The sequence below is a fragment of the Anopheles maculipalpis genome, chromosome X, assembly GCF_943734695.1.
Source record: "Anopheles maculipalpis chromosome X, idAnoMacuDA_375_x, whole genome shotgun sequence".
NCBI lineage: Eukaryota > Metazoa > Arthropoda > Insecta > Diptera > Culicidae > Anopheles > Anopheles maculipalpis.
The window spans coordinates 565,761-584,905 of record NC_064870.1 but is presented as its reverse complement, the minus strand read 5'-3'; the positions used below and the strand labels follow the sequence as shown (position 1 = coordinate 584,905).

Here is a 19,145-nt window from a genome sequence, read left to right as displayed (position 1 = left end):
ATGCGAGAATATGCAGCATACAAAACTTTCATTTCGCCCTATGGGCGAATAAAAACAAATCTACAATATTCTGTGCATCACAACAACAAACTTTCAATTCAGAGCGAACAATAGCGACCAGCAATAAGGGCTGGACCTTCTAAAACATACACCTTGGGCATGCGCAAAACGGCAAATAAAATGGCTACAGCTGTCAAAACTTTCTTTTCCGATGCATAAGTTTGAGATCATTCTTTTTTTATCCGGGCAAAGTGGGAGATAGGATAATTTAAAAGTGAACTGTATTCCTCGTGAGAAAAGCTTACGATTATTGATTCGTTCAATTAATCATCTTGAGGTCTGGTTGACTTGCTGTGGGATTGTTTCCAACATCGGCCACAATGAAGCGTTCCCATTAAGTCCGGGCAGTGTACAGTGATGCTGTTTCATTTTGGGCCTACCGCGCCGTAACGTTGCGGGTCATTGGCCAGTTGTCATGACATATACAAAGCAGGACATATTAATTTTAAAAGTGCATATACAAGCAAGGCGCTTGCTCGTTACGGTTTGTTAATATTTTTTCCTTAGCTGTAACATTGTGGCACGGATCGAGCTAGACCATAAAAGGTGAGTGGCTTGTAAGCTAGTTGTAAACGCGTTACGTGAAGCGGTGCATTTGTAGTGGTGGTGTGCGAGCTGTGCGTCTTCAAGAACATGATCCCTGGTTGTGGCATGATCATGTCGAAAAAACGTTAAACAACTTTCAACCATTCCCATCCAGCCCCGAAATCACTGGAAAGAACTTTTTTTGGGGCGTTTCGCTTTTAGACACAAAACGCCGGGGCAAATTGTGCCTAAGATGTGTCGGCAGAGGGGTTGAGTTGGGAATAAGATGTCGGCACCGATCAAACGTAAAATAACACTAGAACTCGCTAGCAAGAAATCCACCTTGATTAAAGATCGTCCCAGCGTGTTCCAGCGTCTTGGTACGAAAAAAATTGGCCGTGCTGGAGGATCATCAGCGCAGCAAACGCAGTATCAGGCACAGGAAGCAGGTGTACGTATAAAGTTGTATTGGAATTAATATTCACTCAGGTTGCTTCCCATAATTTTAATTGTTGGAATTTTATCTGTTTTCCAATACCTTAGGAAAGCAAGGAAGAGATTGTGAAACGCATCGTGTCAGCTTCGGAAGAGTCGATTCCGCCACCAACCGCAGTTACCGTGCCGGAAAGTGTAGCGGCACACGCACGGCTCATACAGGCTCAGCTGGCGGCTAAAGCGCAGCTAAAGGCAACCAAACAGATCGCCACGACCATACAACAACCGACGGGAGGTGTCGCACATAGTACTGCTGCCGTGGAGAAGGAAGAGTTGGAGGAGGGCGCGCTGAAGCAGTACTACCACCATCACGAATCAATTCATCATCACCATCATCACCATCCTTACCAAAAATATCAGCAACAGCAACAGGAACAGGAGCAGGAACAACACCAGGAGCGACATCGTGAGGTGCCGCCGGAGGCTAGACAGCGGCCCCGTACGCCGCACAGCACCGACCGAAGAGTGCACAGTCTAAGTAGCGAACGAAGCAGCACCGGAGCCGGTGCTAGCGGCTGGGATCAATCATCGCTCGAGAATGCTGACCAAGCCATTCTAGAGCGCAAGCGTAAGGAACTACAGCACGAGTTAAAGCTAGAAATGGACGCTAGCTCGGGCAAAAAGAAAGACGGTCGCAGTGAAATGAGCAAAAAGATGAAAAAGCTAGTCGGCAGTTCACACCGTTCGCAGCAGAAGCTGCAGCAACAGCAGCACTTGCACCATCAGCATTCGCTGCAACAGCAGTCACAGCATGGGCACGGTAGCCACGGTCATGGTAGCCACGGGCATCAGCAGCTGACCCAGCAGCACACATCCTCTAGCACGTCCGAAAGCTCCAACAGTAGCAGCGGTTCTGATACGACCGAGTCGGATTCGTCGAGCTCGTCCAGTTCGTCGTCGCACAATTCAAACCACCGTCGGTTGAAAAAGCGCCACGCCGTCGCGCGCGCACGGCGAAACGATTCCAGCTCCAGCTCCGAACCGGTAACGACGTCCACTTCGATCGGCACGTCAAGCAAACTGTCCAAGCGACACGCGAAAAAGCTGGCCGTAGCGGCAGCAGTTCACGAACAGGCCGAACGCAGCAAGCGTCTGCTAGCGAAGGCGGCCAAGAGCGGCAACAGTGCGGGTGGTGGTGGTACGGTGCTACTGACAAAAACGATACGAGTAAAGAAATGTTTGCCGGGCAGCAGTCCGGGCAGCGGAACGCATCACGTATCGCGCAAGATATCGTCCCGGGAACTGTCACCGACGAGCGCCAAAGCATCTGCAGCAAAGTACGCCCTTAAGGCAAAGCTGCTCAGTTCTGGTTCGTCTTCGTCGAAAAAGGAGAAAATGTCGGCGATCGATGCACGGGAGCGGGTGCGCGAGAAGGAACGTGAGCTGGCACTGCGCGAGAAAGAGCGTGAGCGTGAAAAAGAACGCTTGAGACTGCGCGAACGGGAACGGGAGCGGGAGAGAGAGCGGGAGCGGCTCAAAATGCGCCCCGTATCGCCACGCATGCGTTCCGGCGCCGCATCACCTGTCTCGTCACGTGGTGGTGGAGTAGGTAGTGGTGGAGGAGCGAGTGGAGGTGGTGTTCCGATGCGTGAGTTGCAGGGCAAGGGAAAGAAAAGTCCCGAGCGACGGTTGTCCTCACCGATGTCAGCAGTTTCCTCCGCTACACGCTACCGGGAAATGATGCCGTTACGTCGTGAACGAACGCCTGAGCTAACGCGCGAAGAGCGCCGCCGCCACGAGGTCATGAAGGAGCGGGAAAGGCGCGAGCGTGCCGACCGCGAACGCGAGGTACTGCGAGAGAAGGAACGAGAAGAGGTTTTGGCCCGTGCTCAGGAGCGGCAGCGTGAACGGGACCGGCTTGTTGCGAAGGAGCAGCATCAGCATCCGCATGTACAGCCACAGCCGCGTGGCTTGCGACGCGATAACGACGGTGGGCTGGAAAAACCGGACCGGCACCGGCCAGTGGAACGTTTGCTGCCACGTCCAGCAGAGCGTGCCCGTGCGCTGGCAGCGGCCCGATCACCCGGCAAATCCGTTGACCGCGATCGCAGCCGTTCACCGTGTTCGCCCGGAGCTTCCCGTGGATCGAGAGGTGCAATGCGTGAGCGTGATCGGTCGTACGAACGAACGGCGTATCTGCACGAAATGCACGAACGTCGCACCTCGAGCCGTTCCCGAGAACGGGAGTACGGGGCCAATCTTGTGTCACCGCCCATGCGATCGGTACGGCGTGATTCACCTCCACCGCACTATGAACGACACGTCGGTGGACTGGTACGGGGTGAACCGTCGGTTGGTAGTGGAGGTGGAGGCAGTGGTCGGGTGGAGTACCGAGTGGACCGCAACGAGTTGGCGTACGATGAGCGCATGGCGATGGGCGGTGGTGGAAGCGGTAGCCGTGGCGATCGTGCACCAGGTGGTGGTGTTGGTGGTGGACGGGATGAGTACGTGCGTGACTATCCAGATGATCCACCTCCAAGACGAGAACCGCCGCCTCATCATGAACGTGGTGGGTGGGAATGCGATCGTGTCGAACGGAGCAGTCGGTATGAGCCGCGAGTGGGCGAGATGGGGTCCAGCGATCGACGGGGTGATTGGAATAACCGTGGAAATGAGCACGGTTCAATACTGGAGCTAGACGGGAATTATCCCAGCGGGGGCGAGCCACGTGGGTCCCGTGCATGGGACGAACGACCGTCGTGGAAGGAAGGTCCTAGCGAGTCTTGGCATGGTCCGGATAAGCCGGACCGCAGCATGGTGCATGCGGATTGGAAGTACAAAGAGCGTCAGTGGGAGCACGAACATGGGGATCGGGGTGGCAATGGACCACCAGGCCCTCCACCACCATCACACGGTGGTGGACACGGGGGACATGTTGGTGGTGGAGCAGGTGGTGGTCCACCTTCGCGGCGATCCTGGCAGCAGCCACCGAATGTTGGCGGTGGAGGCGTCGGTCCGTCCGGTGGAGGAGCAGGTGGGCCGGGTGATTGGCACGCTTCAAAGGTGGGACCCGTGGGAGACCATGAACCACGCGGTGACTTTATGCATCACCAACAACGGCTCGGACCGCCGAACGAACGCACCATGTTCCGTCGGCATCATCATCAAGGCCCTTACCACGGTCATCCACGCAAACCGCATATCGGCGTTGGTGGTGGTCCAGGTGTTGGAGGACCAGGTGGTGGTGGTCCTGGTGGAGTCGGCCCGAGCGGAGGCCTTAACCGGTTCGCTCCGAACAAATACAGCTTGAACCGTACACAGGCGAATCTTGCCGAACGTCAGGCTGGTATGGGAATGGTTCCAAACCAATCGCCTAACCAGCATAGCCATGTTCACCGTCAAACACCGCCAGTTGGAGGTGGTGGTGGTGGTGGCCCTTCAATGCAGCCACCACATCATGGTGGACCGTCTGCGAACCAATCACCCATGGGTCAACAGCAACAACAGCAGCAGCATCATAACATGCATACCATGCAAAATCAGCGACAGTCAGGTGTTTTAACAGAACCGCACATGCACGGCGATGGTCAGCAACAACACCATCCCCATCATCACCATGCGCATCATCATCATGCGCAGCAACAGCAACAGCAACACCAACCATCTCTGGGCGGCTTATCCCATCGTCCGCCAGTCGGTAGCTACGATCCCGAACCGAAACATCTTGCTGCACCGACAGCAACAGTAGCATCAGTGCCGGACGAAACACCTATACAACGCTGCCAAGTTCTCGATGATCCAGCCAGCCCAGCGCCGGAAGATGCTGGACCAATGACCCAGGTCACTCCAGCGATAGCGAAATCCGGTTCCGGTCCGCTAGCTCCCCATGAACCATCCTCACCGCAAGAGCCGGCGTCCGGTACGGTGTCGGCTGTCGTTAACGGTAGTCTGGTGGTAGCGGGAAGCGCACCGACAACGGTAAACGCAATAACACCCGCTTCACCAACCGCCGAAGACACCGAAAGTGGCGATGTTGCCGGACCGGCATCTCAATCGCACGCCGACGCAATGGAAGTGGACAACTTGAGCGAAATCAGTGACGATCCGGACGACATTCTTACGCGTGACGAGGTAAGAGTTATGTAGCTTCCAATGTACTGTTGGTTATGTTTTTGCGATATGTGTCTAAAGTTACGTGTGTTTCATTAGTGAAGTCTATTTCGGTTTTAGCTGAAAAGATTGGTTATAACCTGTACTGTGCACGCTGTAAACAGCGAGGACTGGATAATGTTTTTTTTTTCGGTCAACACAATAAACTTCACTTTGTGTAATTTTCCATCACCAATAAGTAACACACGTTACGATTCAAACTTGTTGTTTTGCTACTGGCGTTCTTTGGAATGAAAGGATCAAACAGAAAATTGTGGCTTCGTTGTCAACAAACTTGACGGCACTATGCGCTATGGTACCGGTCTGGAGCATACTTGTTCTCGTTAAAAACTAAAACAATACCAGTGAAATGTGTTTTATGCCGTGCTTTTTCTCATATTCATCTTCCGATCATTTTGCACCTTCCCCTCTTCTCTCATCTTCACCCCTATCATTCTGATTGCTGTTGCACTTTACTAACACCCGACGCTGGGACCTGGGCTGGTTGGACTCCGGATGGTTATTTTCCCCGGTTTTGGTGTGATGTGATGGTAGGAAATCAAGGACTACAGCTCAATGGCGAATGACACGTGTACCGCTATCGATACGGACCAGCGAACGACCGAAAAGCCGTTGCAGCAGCGCCGCCGGCCACCATTCCTGTCCAAGGCACGCTACAAATCGTACGAGGACGCTATCGTCGACGGCCTTAAGCCATGTTTGTTGCTTACTGTAAGCTGTGAATTTTGCCTTACTTCAAGCTCTCGCTTTTCGCCTAGCACTACTTTATTTCACACTCATTGCCTTTTTTGTTTTGGTTGGCTCAGTACTGTGTTCTTTTGTAAGCTTTGCATGGTGGTGATATAGAGTTTCTTCCTTAATTTTGTGTGCAGTTTTTCGCAAATATGTATTTTCATTTTTTTTTGTTTCATTTTGTGAGTGTTTGTTTCCACTCTGTCTAATAATGATGTTCAACTGTCAGTAACGGATATATTGTGGATTTAGCAGCACGAAGTTATAGTGTGATACAGTACAAATAAGCACCTCTGTAGGCCAGCGTTAGTATTATTATTGGATACAAATTACTAACAGTTCCCAAATCATTAATTTTTTAGCTGAAATGTTTGGGTATACGACATCTTCCTGGCATTATGGAAATGTGCCAAAAAAGTTTCCCAAGGATTTATTTTTGTACCTATTTTAGCTTAATCTCCTCAACTATGTTACATGACGAGCATGATCTACAAATGAAGCAGTAAAATGATAACAATTAAAGCAGTAAAATGGTGTCCAATCATATGTGAATGAAGTATAAACATTTTTCAAATAGTAATAAAAAACAAGAACACACTATGCGTATAATTGTATCGCTAGATCCGACTAAAGTAAAATTTTACGGATATTTAGCGTAACAAGAAAGAGAGAGAGAGAGAGAGAGAGAGAGAGAGAGAGAGAGAGTAGAATGATGCTTCGCATGACCAGAGTTTTACCACCTGTTGCAAGCTTTCGTTGAGCCCTATCCCGCTAGGGATTTTTTTTTTGTTCATTGCGATAGCAGTAGCATGAGACTTTGGGTTGATTTCTTTTCCCGTTTTATCTTACTCACGGGTTATACTGAACGTATCGGAATGAAAGTTTTAATCATTCGATTCATTTTTGCAGGACATGAGCGCGAACCAACTATGCGATTCTATATCGACCGATCGCAGTGGAAGTAGTCAGCAGGTTGATCTGATCGGCAATGAGGCAGAGGCGGACGTTGGAGTTGAAGCAGCGACTATACCGACAATGGCTGCCACAACTGCTGCCGCCGCATCGACAGTTCTGCAGCACAGTGAAGAGACACTACACCCGGAAGCCGATACGACCTCGGTTGGGCAGGTTTTGCCCGGTCCGGACAGTAAAGTGGTACCAATTGCTGGCAGTGCCCCGGTACAGGAGCAACCGACCAAGGACGTAGGCAAGCTCAACGCGAACAAAGAGCTAAAGGAAGAGATGGATCTCGATTTCGAGGAAATATCGGATGGGGAGCTCGAAGCGGAAGAGAGCAGCCGGTGTCGCGGGTTGGGCGATCCGCTCGGTGTCAATTGGGGCAGTCTGACGCAGGATACGCTCCGTCCACTGAAACCGGTCACACAACTCGAGCAGCAGTTCCCAGTGTCGGCACGGAACCGTTGGAAGGCACACCACATTCTGCTGGATATGGGCATTTCCGTACGGCTGGCAGGTGCGAATTACGCTCAGCGCGTGTTAACCGAATCCAAGGAAAAGCTTCGCGAAGAGTTGGAAGAGTTCCGAGCGGCTGCCGCTGCTGCCGTCGGGATTAAGAAGGACAAGGAGGAAGAGAAGGCAAACGATGACAAGCCGATTGCTGGTGACGGTGGAGCGTCCATGGAAGGGGACACTGCATCGATCAAGACGGAAAAATCCGAAGAAGAGCAAAGTAACAACACAAAGAAACCGATCGAAGCTGGTGAATTGAAGCCTACCCAAAAGCAACCCCTACCGGAACTGCCAGCCGGCACGATTGTGAACAGTATCGAGCGCGAGCTGGAAGAGGTCGATCGCATTCTATATCCAATCGCCGCTGTACATGTGGCACTACGCGAACAAACACGGCTGCGTCGGAATCTGATTCTAGCGACCGAACCCGTTCCTGGGCAACGGCACCAGTGTGGACGGGCGCTGAGCGCACGGAAGGATCTACAGATACGTCGACAGCTGTGCGGTTTTCCACCGGCCACACTGGCAACGATGACTGCCTGTGCAGCCGGTGCTGCGGCCGGTTATCTGCACCAGGAAATTCTTGCAGACGCACCGCTCGGTGGCGGGGGCGGTACAACATCGACCGCACTGCACGAACAGATCGTACAGATGTACCGGCAAATGGTTGCCCAGCAAGAGCAGCTACGGTCGCAGGGTATCTGCACCACACTGGCAGCGGTCTGAGAGTGTCTGCTGCGACCGTTTCCGGTCGCCGGAAGCAACGATGCCCGGTACTGCGCGGAACCGGGCGGAGGGCAACAACGAAGCCGAGAACGGTGGTCGCCGGGTCCTTTGCTGGCGTCATCGTCATTATGGACCACGGTTGATGAGCGTCGCAGATGTAACGGCGCTGTTGCGTAAGGCAGGTCGCCAAGCTTTATTGGCGACCTGCCAATAACTATTTTACTATTCTTCTGTATTATTCGGGGCGTTATTTCAATATCGTGTATTTTGTATCTAAATCTAGGCATGAGTAAGTAACAAATATGCCCTATGCCCCGCATCCTTTAGAATATGCATTGAATTTGTTACAAATGCTGGTTAGATTGGTACGAAGAGTGTGAAAAGTTTGAGAAGTTATTTCCGAGCAAACGAAATCATCGTGAGTCACTGGTCGCATCCGTCAAATAATACATCCCTACATCTTCTAAGATATGTGTCAAACAAGTAAGAATAATAATAATAATAAGAATAAAAGTACACCTCGAGCAATAAAGAGAGTACGCGCGATAGCGTATATTGTCGACAAACCAGCAACAGCATCGGTGATCGTATAGGATGCAGATGACACATCTTGCGTCTCGTCATGAGAAAACTTGTCATTTTCAGAATAATCCTGTTGCAAAAGCTATTTGAAATGAAGAAATCCGTACATCGGAAGGCATTGACAAGCTGTGCCAGGTGCCATCTAATTTCCAATACCCTCATCTTCGTGTCCCATCCCAGAAAGCATGGTCGTTTGGCAGAAATTGGCCTAATTACCTCATAACAAATTAGCTTTTCTTTTTTTTTTATCCCTACCCTGTTTGGTAAAATAGAGATGCGGGTGCTGTAAACAATCGAGAACCGGAGTCATCGTTATGTTGTAAAATAGCATCGATTGTCTGGCACTCAGACACCAGTCAGAGCATCTTCATCTACACGCATCATCACATTCGATCTTCGATATTACGTTCTCTCGCCAGAGGTTCAGACTTTGTTTATAATTATGTTCGGTCACGGTTCGTGCTGGTCGCTGTGCGCAAAACCCACGCACATATTTTCTGGATGATTTCAACCGTGTAACTGTGGTATGATCTTCCCTATCTTAACGATATCGTGTTTCAGCAAAACAGCAAATATCGTTTTCAACAAGCTTCAAGCATCACCGGAATCGAAATAGCTGCTTTAGAGTGCCTTCTATAGTGTATCAAATGGCTTTTTTTTTCGTTTTCCAAATCAAATCTCAAATTACTTAGAAAGATCTGTCGGCTTTTGCAACATATTTATCCACCTTCCAGCCGGCGAGACGCATTCCATCCACAGAAACAACAATCATTTGATGGATTATGCCGCTCGCGCAAGAACGCTAGAACACACGGTCCCTGCAGTTGGATTTAAATTTAGAGCAAAAGTCGTTTATGTTGTTGTCTAGTCCTCGCCGTCTGCTTCCGGTATATGCATGAGAATGCTTTAAGATGAAAGGAGATTGTGTGCTGCAGAGGTTAGCGCAGTTTAATGCTGCTGCTTAGGAAGATTATTACCATTAACGGCCAACGGCAAAGGTTGGCGCACTTAGAAGAGAAGCTGAGCGTAGCAGTTGGTTGGGTTGTCTAAAGGCCCTCAAATCGCTCGTCCAGTTTAGGCTGAGAATGAAGATGCTGCCGGTTGGATGAAATTTGAACTCATTTCTAGGCCTCGTTAAGATCGCCGGAAGTGAACCGTTTTTTCGAGATTTAAAATGCTAATATACGGTGTGTTGAGGGTGTAATTGCATTTGGCGATACACCAGGGATTTGCAATCTATTGAAATTCGAAGATTTGGTTAATGCACTCATGACCTTTAATGACTTCATTGGATAGGTGATGCATGAGAAGATGACGCATAATTAGACAAATGGTAATACTAAACATGCAAATACTTGTAAGCTTTACAAATTTACATGTAAAGATATAAGACTCGAGCGAAATACGCACCCCTGCCGGCTCTCTTTCTCTTAATGCAGTTCAAGAGAGCAAAAAGTAAGTGTGAGAGAGAGAGAGAAACCGTCATCGCCGATCGTACAAACGAGATGCGAGGCGACACTATAGGAAAGAGCGAAAGAGCGAAGCGAAATGCTCTTTGCGCGATCGTGCGCGTTGTTTGAACGATCTTTTTCTCCCTCTCTCTCGTTCTCTCTCTCTCTCGCCCGCCCGATCGCTCTCATTCCAACCCTTGGAAGCAATGGAACCGCGAACGCATCTTTCTTCACTGGCACCGCATTCTGGTGTTTTCCCTCTGCGTGTGTGCATACGGGGTATCGCTTTTCCGCCCAACGGGTCGAAACCGATAAGCAGGAAAAACTGAATTAACCGTGCCAGCCGTGCTGAATTGCGAACGCCACACAACAAGCGAATAACAGTAGCAGCAGCGCGCGAACGCACGCGTTCGAATGCGTATTCGAAAGTGTCTGTGTGTGCGTGTGCGTATACAAAAAAAAAAAGAAAATAATTGTGGGTGCTTGCGCGGGGCAGACGAAAAGCGGATCAACGAGGCAGCGGATGGAGCGGCTATCGTTGGAGAAATGTCCGCTTTCGAGTAAAGGTGCGTTTGAGTGAAAGTGGTCGACGCCAAGTGTGCGAGAACTGTGTGTGTGTGTGTGTGTGCGCAATGTGATAAATAAATGTTTTAAATTAAACAAATGGTAAATTAAAAAAAGTAAAACAAATAGTAGCATACTGGGGCACGATCGCGCAGCTTGACGTGTTCGAACGCGAGCCGTCCAAAGGCGAGCAACGCGTCCAAATCAGAAGTAAAGCAGGCAAACCGGTATCTCTCAAAAACCCAAAAAATACCTTCAATCAACCGTTGCAGAACGGACCCAAAGCCACGTGTCTCTATGTGTGTGTGTGTGTAGACGCCATAGGCCTGCTTGCTGCTCCGCGTGTTCTTCTCGCTGCATACCTTTCGCGAGATGAGGATGATGATGATGGTTATGGTCATCAGCCTCCGAAGGTCATCATCCACAAGCGAACGATAAAAAAGAGGCTCACAGTGAGAAGCCATTTGTTTTTTTTTTTTCTGTGTGGTTGGCATACTCTGCTGCCATCTTTTCACCAAAAAAAAAGAACCATTTGTAAAACTTTGACCAGCGCTCGCTCAGTGGGCCGATATCATGTCGTCTTCCGCGCCCCAGTCGCACCTATCGCCGACCACCCCGGCTGGCGAACGGCCCCTTAGCTTCTACGATAACCTGTCAACTTCGTCGTCCGGTGGCCGGACGATCCAGTTTCCGGACATTCAGTTCCGGTTCGATGAAAACATTCCCGATCGGCGATCGGTACACAGCACCGCTAAATCGGACTTTTTTGGGCTGAGCGTCGCACCGCCGACTGCTGGCCCACTTAGTCTGGACGAGGTCCCACCCAACCACAACATCACTTCGCCAACCACTCCGATCCGATCGTACGACCATGGGAATGCCGGTGCATCCGCTTCTTCGCCAACATCCAGCGGTGCGTCGACTGCACCGATGCGATCGCCATCGGTGTCACCGTCCAGCGCCGCGGAAATGGCAAGCGAAGCGACCACCAGCACGCCACGCTGCTCGCGTCCCAATTCTACCATCAAAACCATCAGCATCAAACTGCCCGACACTAGTGGCCCTTCAGAGGTGAGTGAGCTTCGTCAGATGTTGTTGTCAGTTGGCCTACGTAATAGTTTGAAACCCGTAGCTGCTGGAGACGATATTTTTCTTCGCTTTACGACCCGACCTAGCAGGTCCTGCTAACTCAGTACGAGAGTTTGAATCGGCGCCGGTCCTGCCAGTTTAAAAGAGACCTGTGCCGTTCAAGCCGCGTGGCCTTAAGAATGCGAGCTCCGTGTGGGATTTCATACCCCTGGGCACGTTAATTGAAATTTGAAGGGCAAAAGCGTGTATGCTACCACACCAAACCCCGTGGACTAACCAAACAAGACACTCATCAACGCTCGGCTCCATAGTGCGCACGAGTACAATAGGCAATTATTGGGAACAGCAGCATGTTACTTAAGCTCGCCGCGCAATGGTAATTCCGCTTTTCCGCACCAGACCCAGGCCATGCTAAAGGAAAAACTCTACAAAAGCCCAAAACGGATGTTGTGTGATTGTGTGTGTGTTGTGTTGTGTATAGACACACAGTACCTCGCGCCCTTGGGGTGGGATGGTTCATTGTTACCGATCGGTTCCGTTCCGGCAGTGGTGTGCCGTTTGTGCCAGTAGCCTCTCCCATGTGTTTGCCGCACTGAACCGTGAAGAATTTCACGTAAAAACGGCGGTTCGCGGTTCGACCTGCGTTTCATGTTCTCCCCTTGGTTCACTTTCGTTGTTCTTCACACCCTGTGTCCAATATTTTTATGGACAAGGGCCCGAGAATGATCTCATATTAATGCTTCTTTAGCGTTTTTGCTGACATTGCGGTGTGTGATCGTTTTCCACTGGAATTCGTCACCGCCAGGCACAGTGAGTCACATGCAAAGCAACGTTTTGGAATTTGAAGCATAACATCACTCTCATTCAACTCATTTCAGTCTAGTTGCGTGCGATAGTCTTATCGCTTAACGGTGGCAGCAGTTTGTCGAAAGCGTTCAAAACAATTGTTTAAGATAGGAAAGACACGTTCTCGAGTTGTTAATTGTTTTCCTACCGTGGCGTAGCACTCGAGCGGTGGTGGCGGCCTTGCGCCTAAATACTTCTCAATAGTTTGGCAACTACCCAATCGATTGTTCGTCGACCTAATGTCGACCGTAAGTCCCCTGTTCCTATTTAAAGGGCCGATGGCCGAGGCGATCTTTATGCTCGATAGGAACGCGTATCAAATCTCATCCAGATGGTGGTTCCCTTGTACATGGTAGGGCTGAAACTATTTAGCTACGGGTACAACACATTACACCGCCAAGCAACATCTTGAGCTTGTTGGTGCCAACTGAACCATTCATTATGATTTCCCTTTCCTTCTTTTTTTCTGCCAGGCCGTATACATGACGACAACCGTGCCGCAAAACTTTACCAAAAATGCCAGCACGCTCATCGGCCGACACAAACCAACGCGCAGCAGCCTGCGCCACAGTCGGATGCTGGTGGTAAACAAATCGGTTCCTGTGCTATATCCACCAGGCAATTCGCTCAACCTGCGCCATCTGCGCCTGTGCCGCACGGTGATGATTTTGCAAATCCTAATCGGTCTAGTGCTGAACGTGATCGGGCTTGCCATCATGGTGTGGTCACCGTCCACCAACACGAAAGACAATCCTTACTGGTCAGGCATGATCGTAAGTTATTCTTCGATCCGCAAGGAAACAATTACTCTCTAACTCCCTGCCTTGTTTGCTTCTATCTCGGCAACAGCTCATTGTGTGTGGAGCGCTGTTTCTGATACTATTCCAGTTCAAGCGTGCCCGCAACGGTACGTCGAAAGGAGGATCCCAGAACGTTTCACGACTGTTGCATCAGCAGCAGTCACCCTGGCGCGAAAATTGCTTTCACTTTCTGCGTGTGAACGCACTGATCGTACTGCTGCTGACCATCTTCTTTACCATGCTGGCGTTCATCTATGCGCTGATACATGCGACCAATCTGTCCGCCGAAGGATTGCGCTGCGAGCCACAGTTTACGTTCAACGTTAACTCGTCCACCTGCGTCTGCACGATCGATACCCGCGCGGCAAGGGCAACGATGGCGACGATGATGGCAAATACGACGAACCCACCGGATGACTTCGGTACGAATGACACGCTACCGATGATCAGTGGTTTTAACTTCCAAAACGGCGATGAATCCCGCGTGCCCGAGGGTGTAATAAGGCTGGAATATCGGTAGGTCTTTTCCGCCGGGATAGAACTTTTGACCAGCGTGAAGACATTCAAGACTTTTATTATTTTTTTTTTTGGTCTTTCATCTAGCGACTTTAATTGTAACGAAGTGCACGGCATCTGGTACTACGTGATGATTGTCTCGACGATTCTAAACCTTGCTGGTTGTCTGCTGGCAACCACCTTCCTAGTCATCTACAGCATCGAGTGCTTACGGCGATCGGATCGTCCTACCAATCGTGCAAAGAATGGAGGCGAATCGGGCGAACGGATGGCTGACAATGCTATTACGGCAACTAACAATCCCCTGACGAGACAGCAACCGTCGCCAACTAGCGCACCGGATGCATCGACCCAACCACTACTGCTGGCAGTGGCTGCCACACAGCAACCAGCACACCCGCCAGATACTAGCCTGCATAGTAGCGGCAGCAAGCATGAAACCGGAGGACACACCGACACAACCACGCTCTCTGCGGAGGATAACACACTGACGACGATGCTGTCTGACGAGGAAGACCGGGTACTAATGTCTTGATGGTGTTACTCTAGGTGTTACATCGATCAGCGTACAGCCTAGCTCCTTATATAGACGGTGCTACAGAGCGTTGGAAGCTGCCAGACAACGACGACGACTGCCTGCCGCGTGGTAGCGCGGATGCGAGGGAACAAAAGCCCCAGGAATGAACAGTATTTCTTAAGCTAAGGAGGTGTGTCACGAAACGAAACGCACCATCTCTCATTGCCGGCCTGCGGAGCCACACTATTAATTGTACATTTTCGTTCTTGATACTGGGCAACGCGTGCTTAAGCTCTTATTATCTTAATTTAAGTGCGGAAACTGGTTTTGTTGGGCATTTGTTAAACGTAAACAAACCAAAACAAAACTGAAGTGAATACATGTTTTTAAAAATATCTTCAACTAGTCAGGCTTTTGAAAGAGTTCGTTTCTGGACAGCAGGACATTCAAAAAGTCACTGACAGCAATCCGTTGCCAAGGTAGCTGTACAAATTTAGCTAGAATTTGTTACGAAACTAATTACTAAACGTAGGCTTTGCTTTCTTTGTTTTTGGAGCACAGATAGCCAGTGGAATGGTTTGCTTTATAGTGAGACTAACCAGTATGCTGACATCATCCATATCACAGGATGCAGCGAAGTATTCCAACTTCCTCCAGACTTAAGTTAAAGTTAGCAACCTAACTTAGACATACTTTCGAGAAACAGAGCATGTTTGCGTAATATTTTCAGCACTCGATATTTGTGCTGCAGACCGTCAAGTGGCTTGTTTTGAATTGACTATACTTGTTGCTAGCACTACCGTGCAATGGAAGGAGGCGATTAAATTTATGCTAATTAAGCAAAATCCTGGCACTGATCCATCACAAATACGCTTCAGTGACTTTTCCTCAGTTGTTGCGCGCATATTATTACGTTCACACAATTCAATCAAAATTGCTCTAGAAATTCTTGGAAGTATCTGGTCGTGGGGGGACCCAGAGCATACCTGCGCTGTGTGTAACTGATAAGCCGACCGACATCGAAAACCGGCTTCGCCACTACTGTTACGGACGTGGAAGGATATCTTTTTCTGACATCAATTTTCATTTCCACCGACAACGGTACCGTCAGCACGCGCTGCGCTAACGCTTTTTTTCGGGGTCAGCAGGCTCCACATGCAGATCATACATTTTCGCTGCTGCTACTGCTGCTAAAATCGTGAAAGGTAGTTGCGCAAAGGATTGTTTTTTTTTCGCTGATTGCGGTATGAACATGATCTACATACACACACACAAACAGGCAAAGGGATACCCTGCGACAGACAGGGTACGGACGCACCGAGCCGAATTAAGCATAAAGCCCGTGCGGCGAATCGTAAATACTAATTTCGCTTCCCATTTTGCACTTTCCACCACCGTGGTGATATGCGTTGCCGCAAATTTATGACGGGGGTTCGTGTGTTCTGGTTGCGCACTGGGCAGCACACAGTCCCTGCATCCAACATACCCTGCCTTTGCTATCAATTTCAACAGGTGTGCGTGCCCATCAATGTGGACTGGCTAGGGGTGAGCTGAGAAAGAAGCCTCTCCCCGCACCACAAATGTGCTCCACACGCACGGTAGCAGATGTGTGAGTGGGTAATATGTTTTCCTCGTATGGGCGCGCGCCCGCTTATGCTTTCGAGGTGTTTTGTGGTGGTGGAGGGGGTGAAGTTTTAAATCATTTTTCCACTACTTCCTGTCTTTCCTGTAGTCCTTTTTTTTTCGATAGCGCAAAATACAAAATCATCCACAATAGCACGCACACACACACACACACAGATTCAGTAAGGTCTGGGTAGAGCAGCAACAAATGCCATTTGTGCCCTAGTACCGTTGCTAATTACGGGCGCGCGCTCGCGAAAAACAATAGATTTAATTAAACTCAATAAGCGCTAACTAATTGGAAGCTTTCAGCAAATGTTGTATAGGTAAGGGGTGGGGTGGGAGGGTGTGCTTGGGTGTAGTAGGGATGGTGAAGAAGGCTCAGAGCAGTCCTGTATTGCACCACACACCGTACGTACAACCCTATCGTGCGTTCCGTAATGAACGCCTTGCATTGATGCATTGCGCTTTGCCTACCTTTAGGCGACGCAGCGGAACTGCCCCACCCATTGGAGCCACGCGCTCGGTACGGTGATGTTTAACGGGGTTGGCTTCGTTTTCGGCACCGAAACGTATTGAGTGATTTTATTTTATTCCGTCTGTCTACATGCCTAAGCTTGTTCCCGGCCGGGTAGAGCGGAGTGTGTGCCTTCAACCGTATGGCTGAACGAGCCTAAAATTGGTTTATGCGAATTCTACTACAATACGTTTGCATCGGTGGAAATTGTGGAATTGATTTGTGGTTTTCAGTTAAATTAGCAAAACATTGAAGCAGGCCCTAGTGTGCGCGTGTGTGTGTGTATGCGGGCCTGAAAGTCTGACGGCTGGAACATGAAAACAGCTATTAGCTGCTGGGTTCCAGGCCGAGAAGTGCGGAAAGGAGTCCAGTATTTAGCAAATTTTACCAATCGGCTCTATCGGTAAGCTCCTATCGTACGAGGGCAGTAGAGATACACACCCGACGATGTGGGTCGTATATATGAAATGGTATAAATGAAAAGAATAGCGGCTTGATATCTCCACGCCCGTCCCAACAGGATTTCATTTCTTGAATTATTGTATGCTTGTGTGATTATTTAAATAAAAATTCCTTTACGTACCTTGTATACAGTGCCGGCTTTTCCTTCACGTCGCTCGTCCGGAACACCAGGATGTTGCTGCGGTAAGCGCACCATTTATCCATGGTTCCGGTTTCAGTATCCATGGACTCGCGGTCTTGCATAATTAACTAGTTCGTTGTTGCAGTCTTTTTTATTCTTCGTGTTTTTTTGTGCCAGAAAATGTTTGTGTTTGGTGTTTGGTGGCTAAAACAGCAACTGGCTACAATATTCTGATACGAACACAAGCATGGCAGACTGTTCGGATGTGTACGGAATCGCTAACACTTGCAGCCGTCTTTCACGTGCAAGCTTAAGAAGCTTGAACGTTTGCCGCTTTGCATTTAGAGTAATCCTTTTGCGTCACTTACACGTTTCGTCATTTTGTTCTCTCTCTTCACCATTCACTTAACCGATATTAAAGTTTTCTGGGTGATTGTGTTGTGTGTGTGGTATCAGATATCCATCGTACTCATCGTACAACGTTGTCATTTGCTGCGTAACATTCTACGCATGCCGCTACACACAGTGAAAAGAACTAATTCCATACACGAAAACTTCCGCAAAGCATGTCTAACACATCACTTTAGGAGAATCAGCACAAAACAAAAAAAACAAAAAACATTCCACACAAAAGCACATTCACTCACACAAACCCTTTTGAGAGGTTTTTTGCCACCCTCAGTAAGGAGGGCGCGATGTTCCACCCGTCGTGATAAGCTGATGTTGATGACAGTTGCCCTGATCACCATCACATCCAAAAGCACCAAACTTTCATCACGTGGAAAAAAAAAACAAGAAACCGGCCCGTGGGATCCCGGCTGTCTAGCAAATTATTTTCGCATTCTCTTCTCCCGCAAATCACTTTTGCTCGGTCGGCTGGCGAGATATGAGGTGGCTCCCGGCTTCAGCTGGGGCCATTGTTGTGACAGGCACAACATTTATCATGCTCGCACTGTCACCTTATCGGCCCAGAAAAAGGGGCCCCATTTCGGAAGAGAGCTTGTACTAGTCCGTTGTGTTCTGATAACAGCTTCTTCACAAAGGCACTCCACGGAATCACAGTGAAAGCGATACTTTAGAAATCTTTTCTCTTCCCGAGCTTTGCAGTTGACCGGATATGTTCGGATGCTGACATGTTTAATTATTCACATACATACACACACACATACACTCATACAGCAACACGCGTACATTCTGCAGCAGATAATTTCCTTCGGCGAAAAAAAAAGAACAATTAATAATTTAAAACGAATTATCAGGAGCGCAATCAAGTGTTCCAAGAAATTAAAAGTAATTAAACACCTTCACCGTAGAAAACCCCGCAAGTAAAATAAGCATGCCAAAAGGAACTCACCCTTTTTCAAAGTACAAACATGATCTTTATTTTAGACTGCCACGCCAACGCCTGCCACAGTTGCGTTTTGCCGGAAATTGTCGCTGCTTGCTGTCGAAACATCGGGCCAAACATTAGTGCCTCACAAGCTGGATGCCGATTCTACTACCCGACTGTTCTGGATTTTCTGTTTTGTTTCCTTCCTTCTTTCCTTTTTCTTTTTTTTTTTGTTTTTTGTTTTGCGCATTGGGGCTACACTAACAACATTTAAAATACTCCAACGATCGTGACATGTGGAACGGGGACTTATGTGTGTGTGTATGGGAAGCGAACGGGCAAGGTTTCAAAGGAAGGGAATATTAGTATTTCCTTTTCGTTTAAGGACGATGATTCGGAACAGGAGGAATGGATTTAAAAGACATTCACAACTTTTTTCAACTCCTTCTTCTCTCTCTCTCTCTCTCTCTCTCTCTCTCTCTCTCTCTCTCTCTCGCTTTCTATATCTCTCTCTCTCTCGCTCTCTCTCTCTCTCTCTCTCTCTCTCTCTCTCTCTCCTTCTATCGCTATCCTATTTTCCTAGTTCTCGTCCTCCTATCGTTGAGTTGT

The 19,145-nt window shown here is 49.1% G+C and overlaps 4 protein-coding genes across 5 annotated transcripts in view; 3 read left to right on the top strand and 1 right to left on the bottom strand.

Moving 5' to 3' along the window:
- LOC126556714 (protein GPR107) overlaps positions 1–19,145 on the bottom strand; it is a 381,205-nt gene that overhangs the window by 157,022 nt on the left and 205,038 nt on the right. The gene's annotated exons all lie outside the window — the stretch shown is intronic.
- Positions 838–8,149, top strand: LOC126562695 (fl(2)d-associated complex component). The gene is made up of 3 exons (XM_050219299.1): positions 838–1,036; positions 1,129–5,151; positions 6,832–8,149. The coding sequence occupies exons 1-3, from the start codon at positions 872–874 to the stop codon at positions 8,116–8,118; spliced, it is 5,475 nt and encodes a 1,824-aa protein (XP_050075256.1). The 5' UTR covers positions 838–871; the 3' UTR covers positions 8,119–8,149.
- LOC126557930 (UNC93-like protein MFSD11) overlaps positions 10,263–19,145 on the top strand; it is a 240,393-nt gene continuing 231,510 nt past the window's right edge. Inside the window, exon 1 of the mRNA XM_050213855.1 lies at positions 10,263–10,270. The gene's annotated coding sequence lies outside the window, so the exon portion shown is untranslated. The remainder of the gene's footprint in view (positions 10,271–19,145) is intronic.
- LOC126556829 (uncharacterized) lies at positions 11,289–14,501 on the top strand. The gene is made up of 4 exons (XM_050212354.1): positions 11,289–11,786; positions 13,124–13,423; positions 13,500–13,966; positions 14,054–14,501. Exons 1-4 carry the CDS (start codon positions 11,289–11,291, stop codon positions 14,499–14,501), a joined length of 1,713 nt encoding a protein of 570 aa, XP_050068311.1.

Bases quoted from the DNA above. Each gene is read 5' to 3' on its own strand.
- LOC126562695 (XM_050219299.1), top strand. From the start codon at position 872: ATGTCGGCACCGATCAAACGTAAAATAACACTAGAACTCGCTAGCAAG. The intron at 1,037-1,128 runs GTACGTATAAAG...CCAATACCTTAG, and splicing joins ATCAGGCACAGGAAGCAGGT to GAAAGCAAGGAAGAGATTGT. The intron at 5,152-6,831 runs GTAAGAGTTATG...TCATTTTTGCAG, and splicing joins ACATTCTTACGCGTGACGAG to GACATGAGCGCGAACCAACT.
- LOC126556829 (XM_050212354.1), top strand. From the start codon at position 11,289: ATGTCGTCTTCCGCGCCCCAGTCGCACCTATCGCCGACCACCCCGGCT. The intron at 11,787-13,123 runs GTGAGTGAGCTT...TTTTTCTGCCAG, and splicing joins ACACTAGTGGCCCTTCAGAG to GCCGTATACATGACGACAAC. The intron at 13,424-13,499 runs GTAAGTTATTCT...TCTCGGCAACAG, and splicing joins CTTACTGGTCAGGCATGATC to CTCATTGTGTGTGGAGCGCT.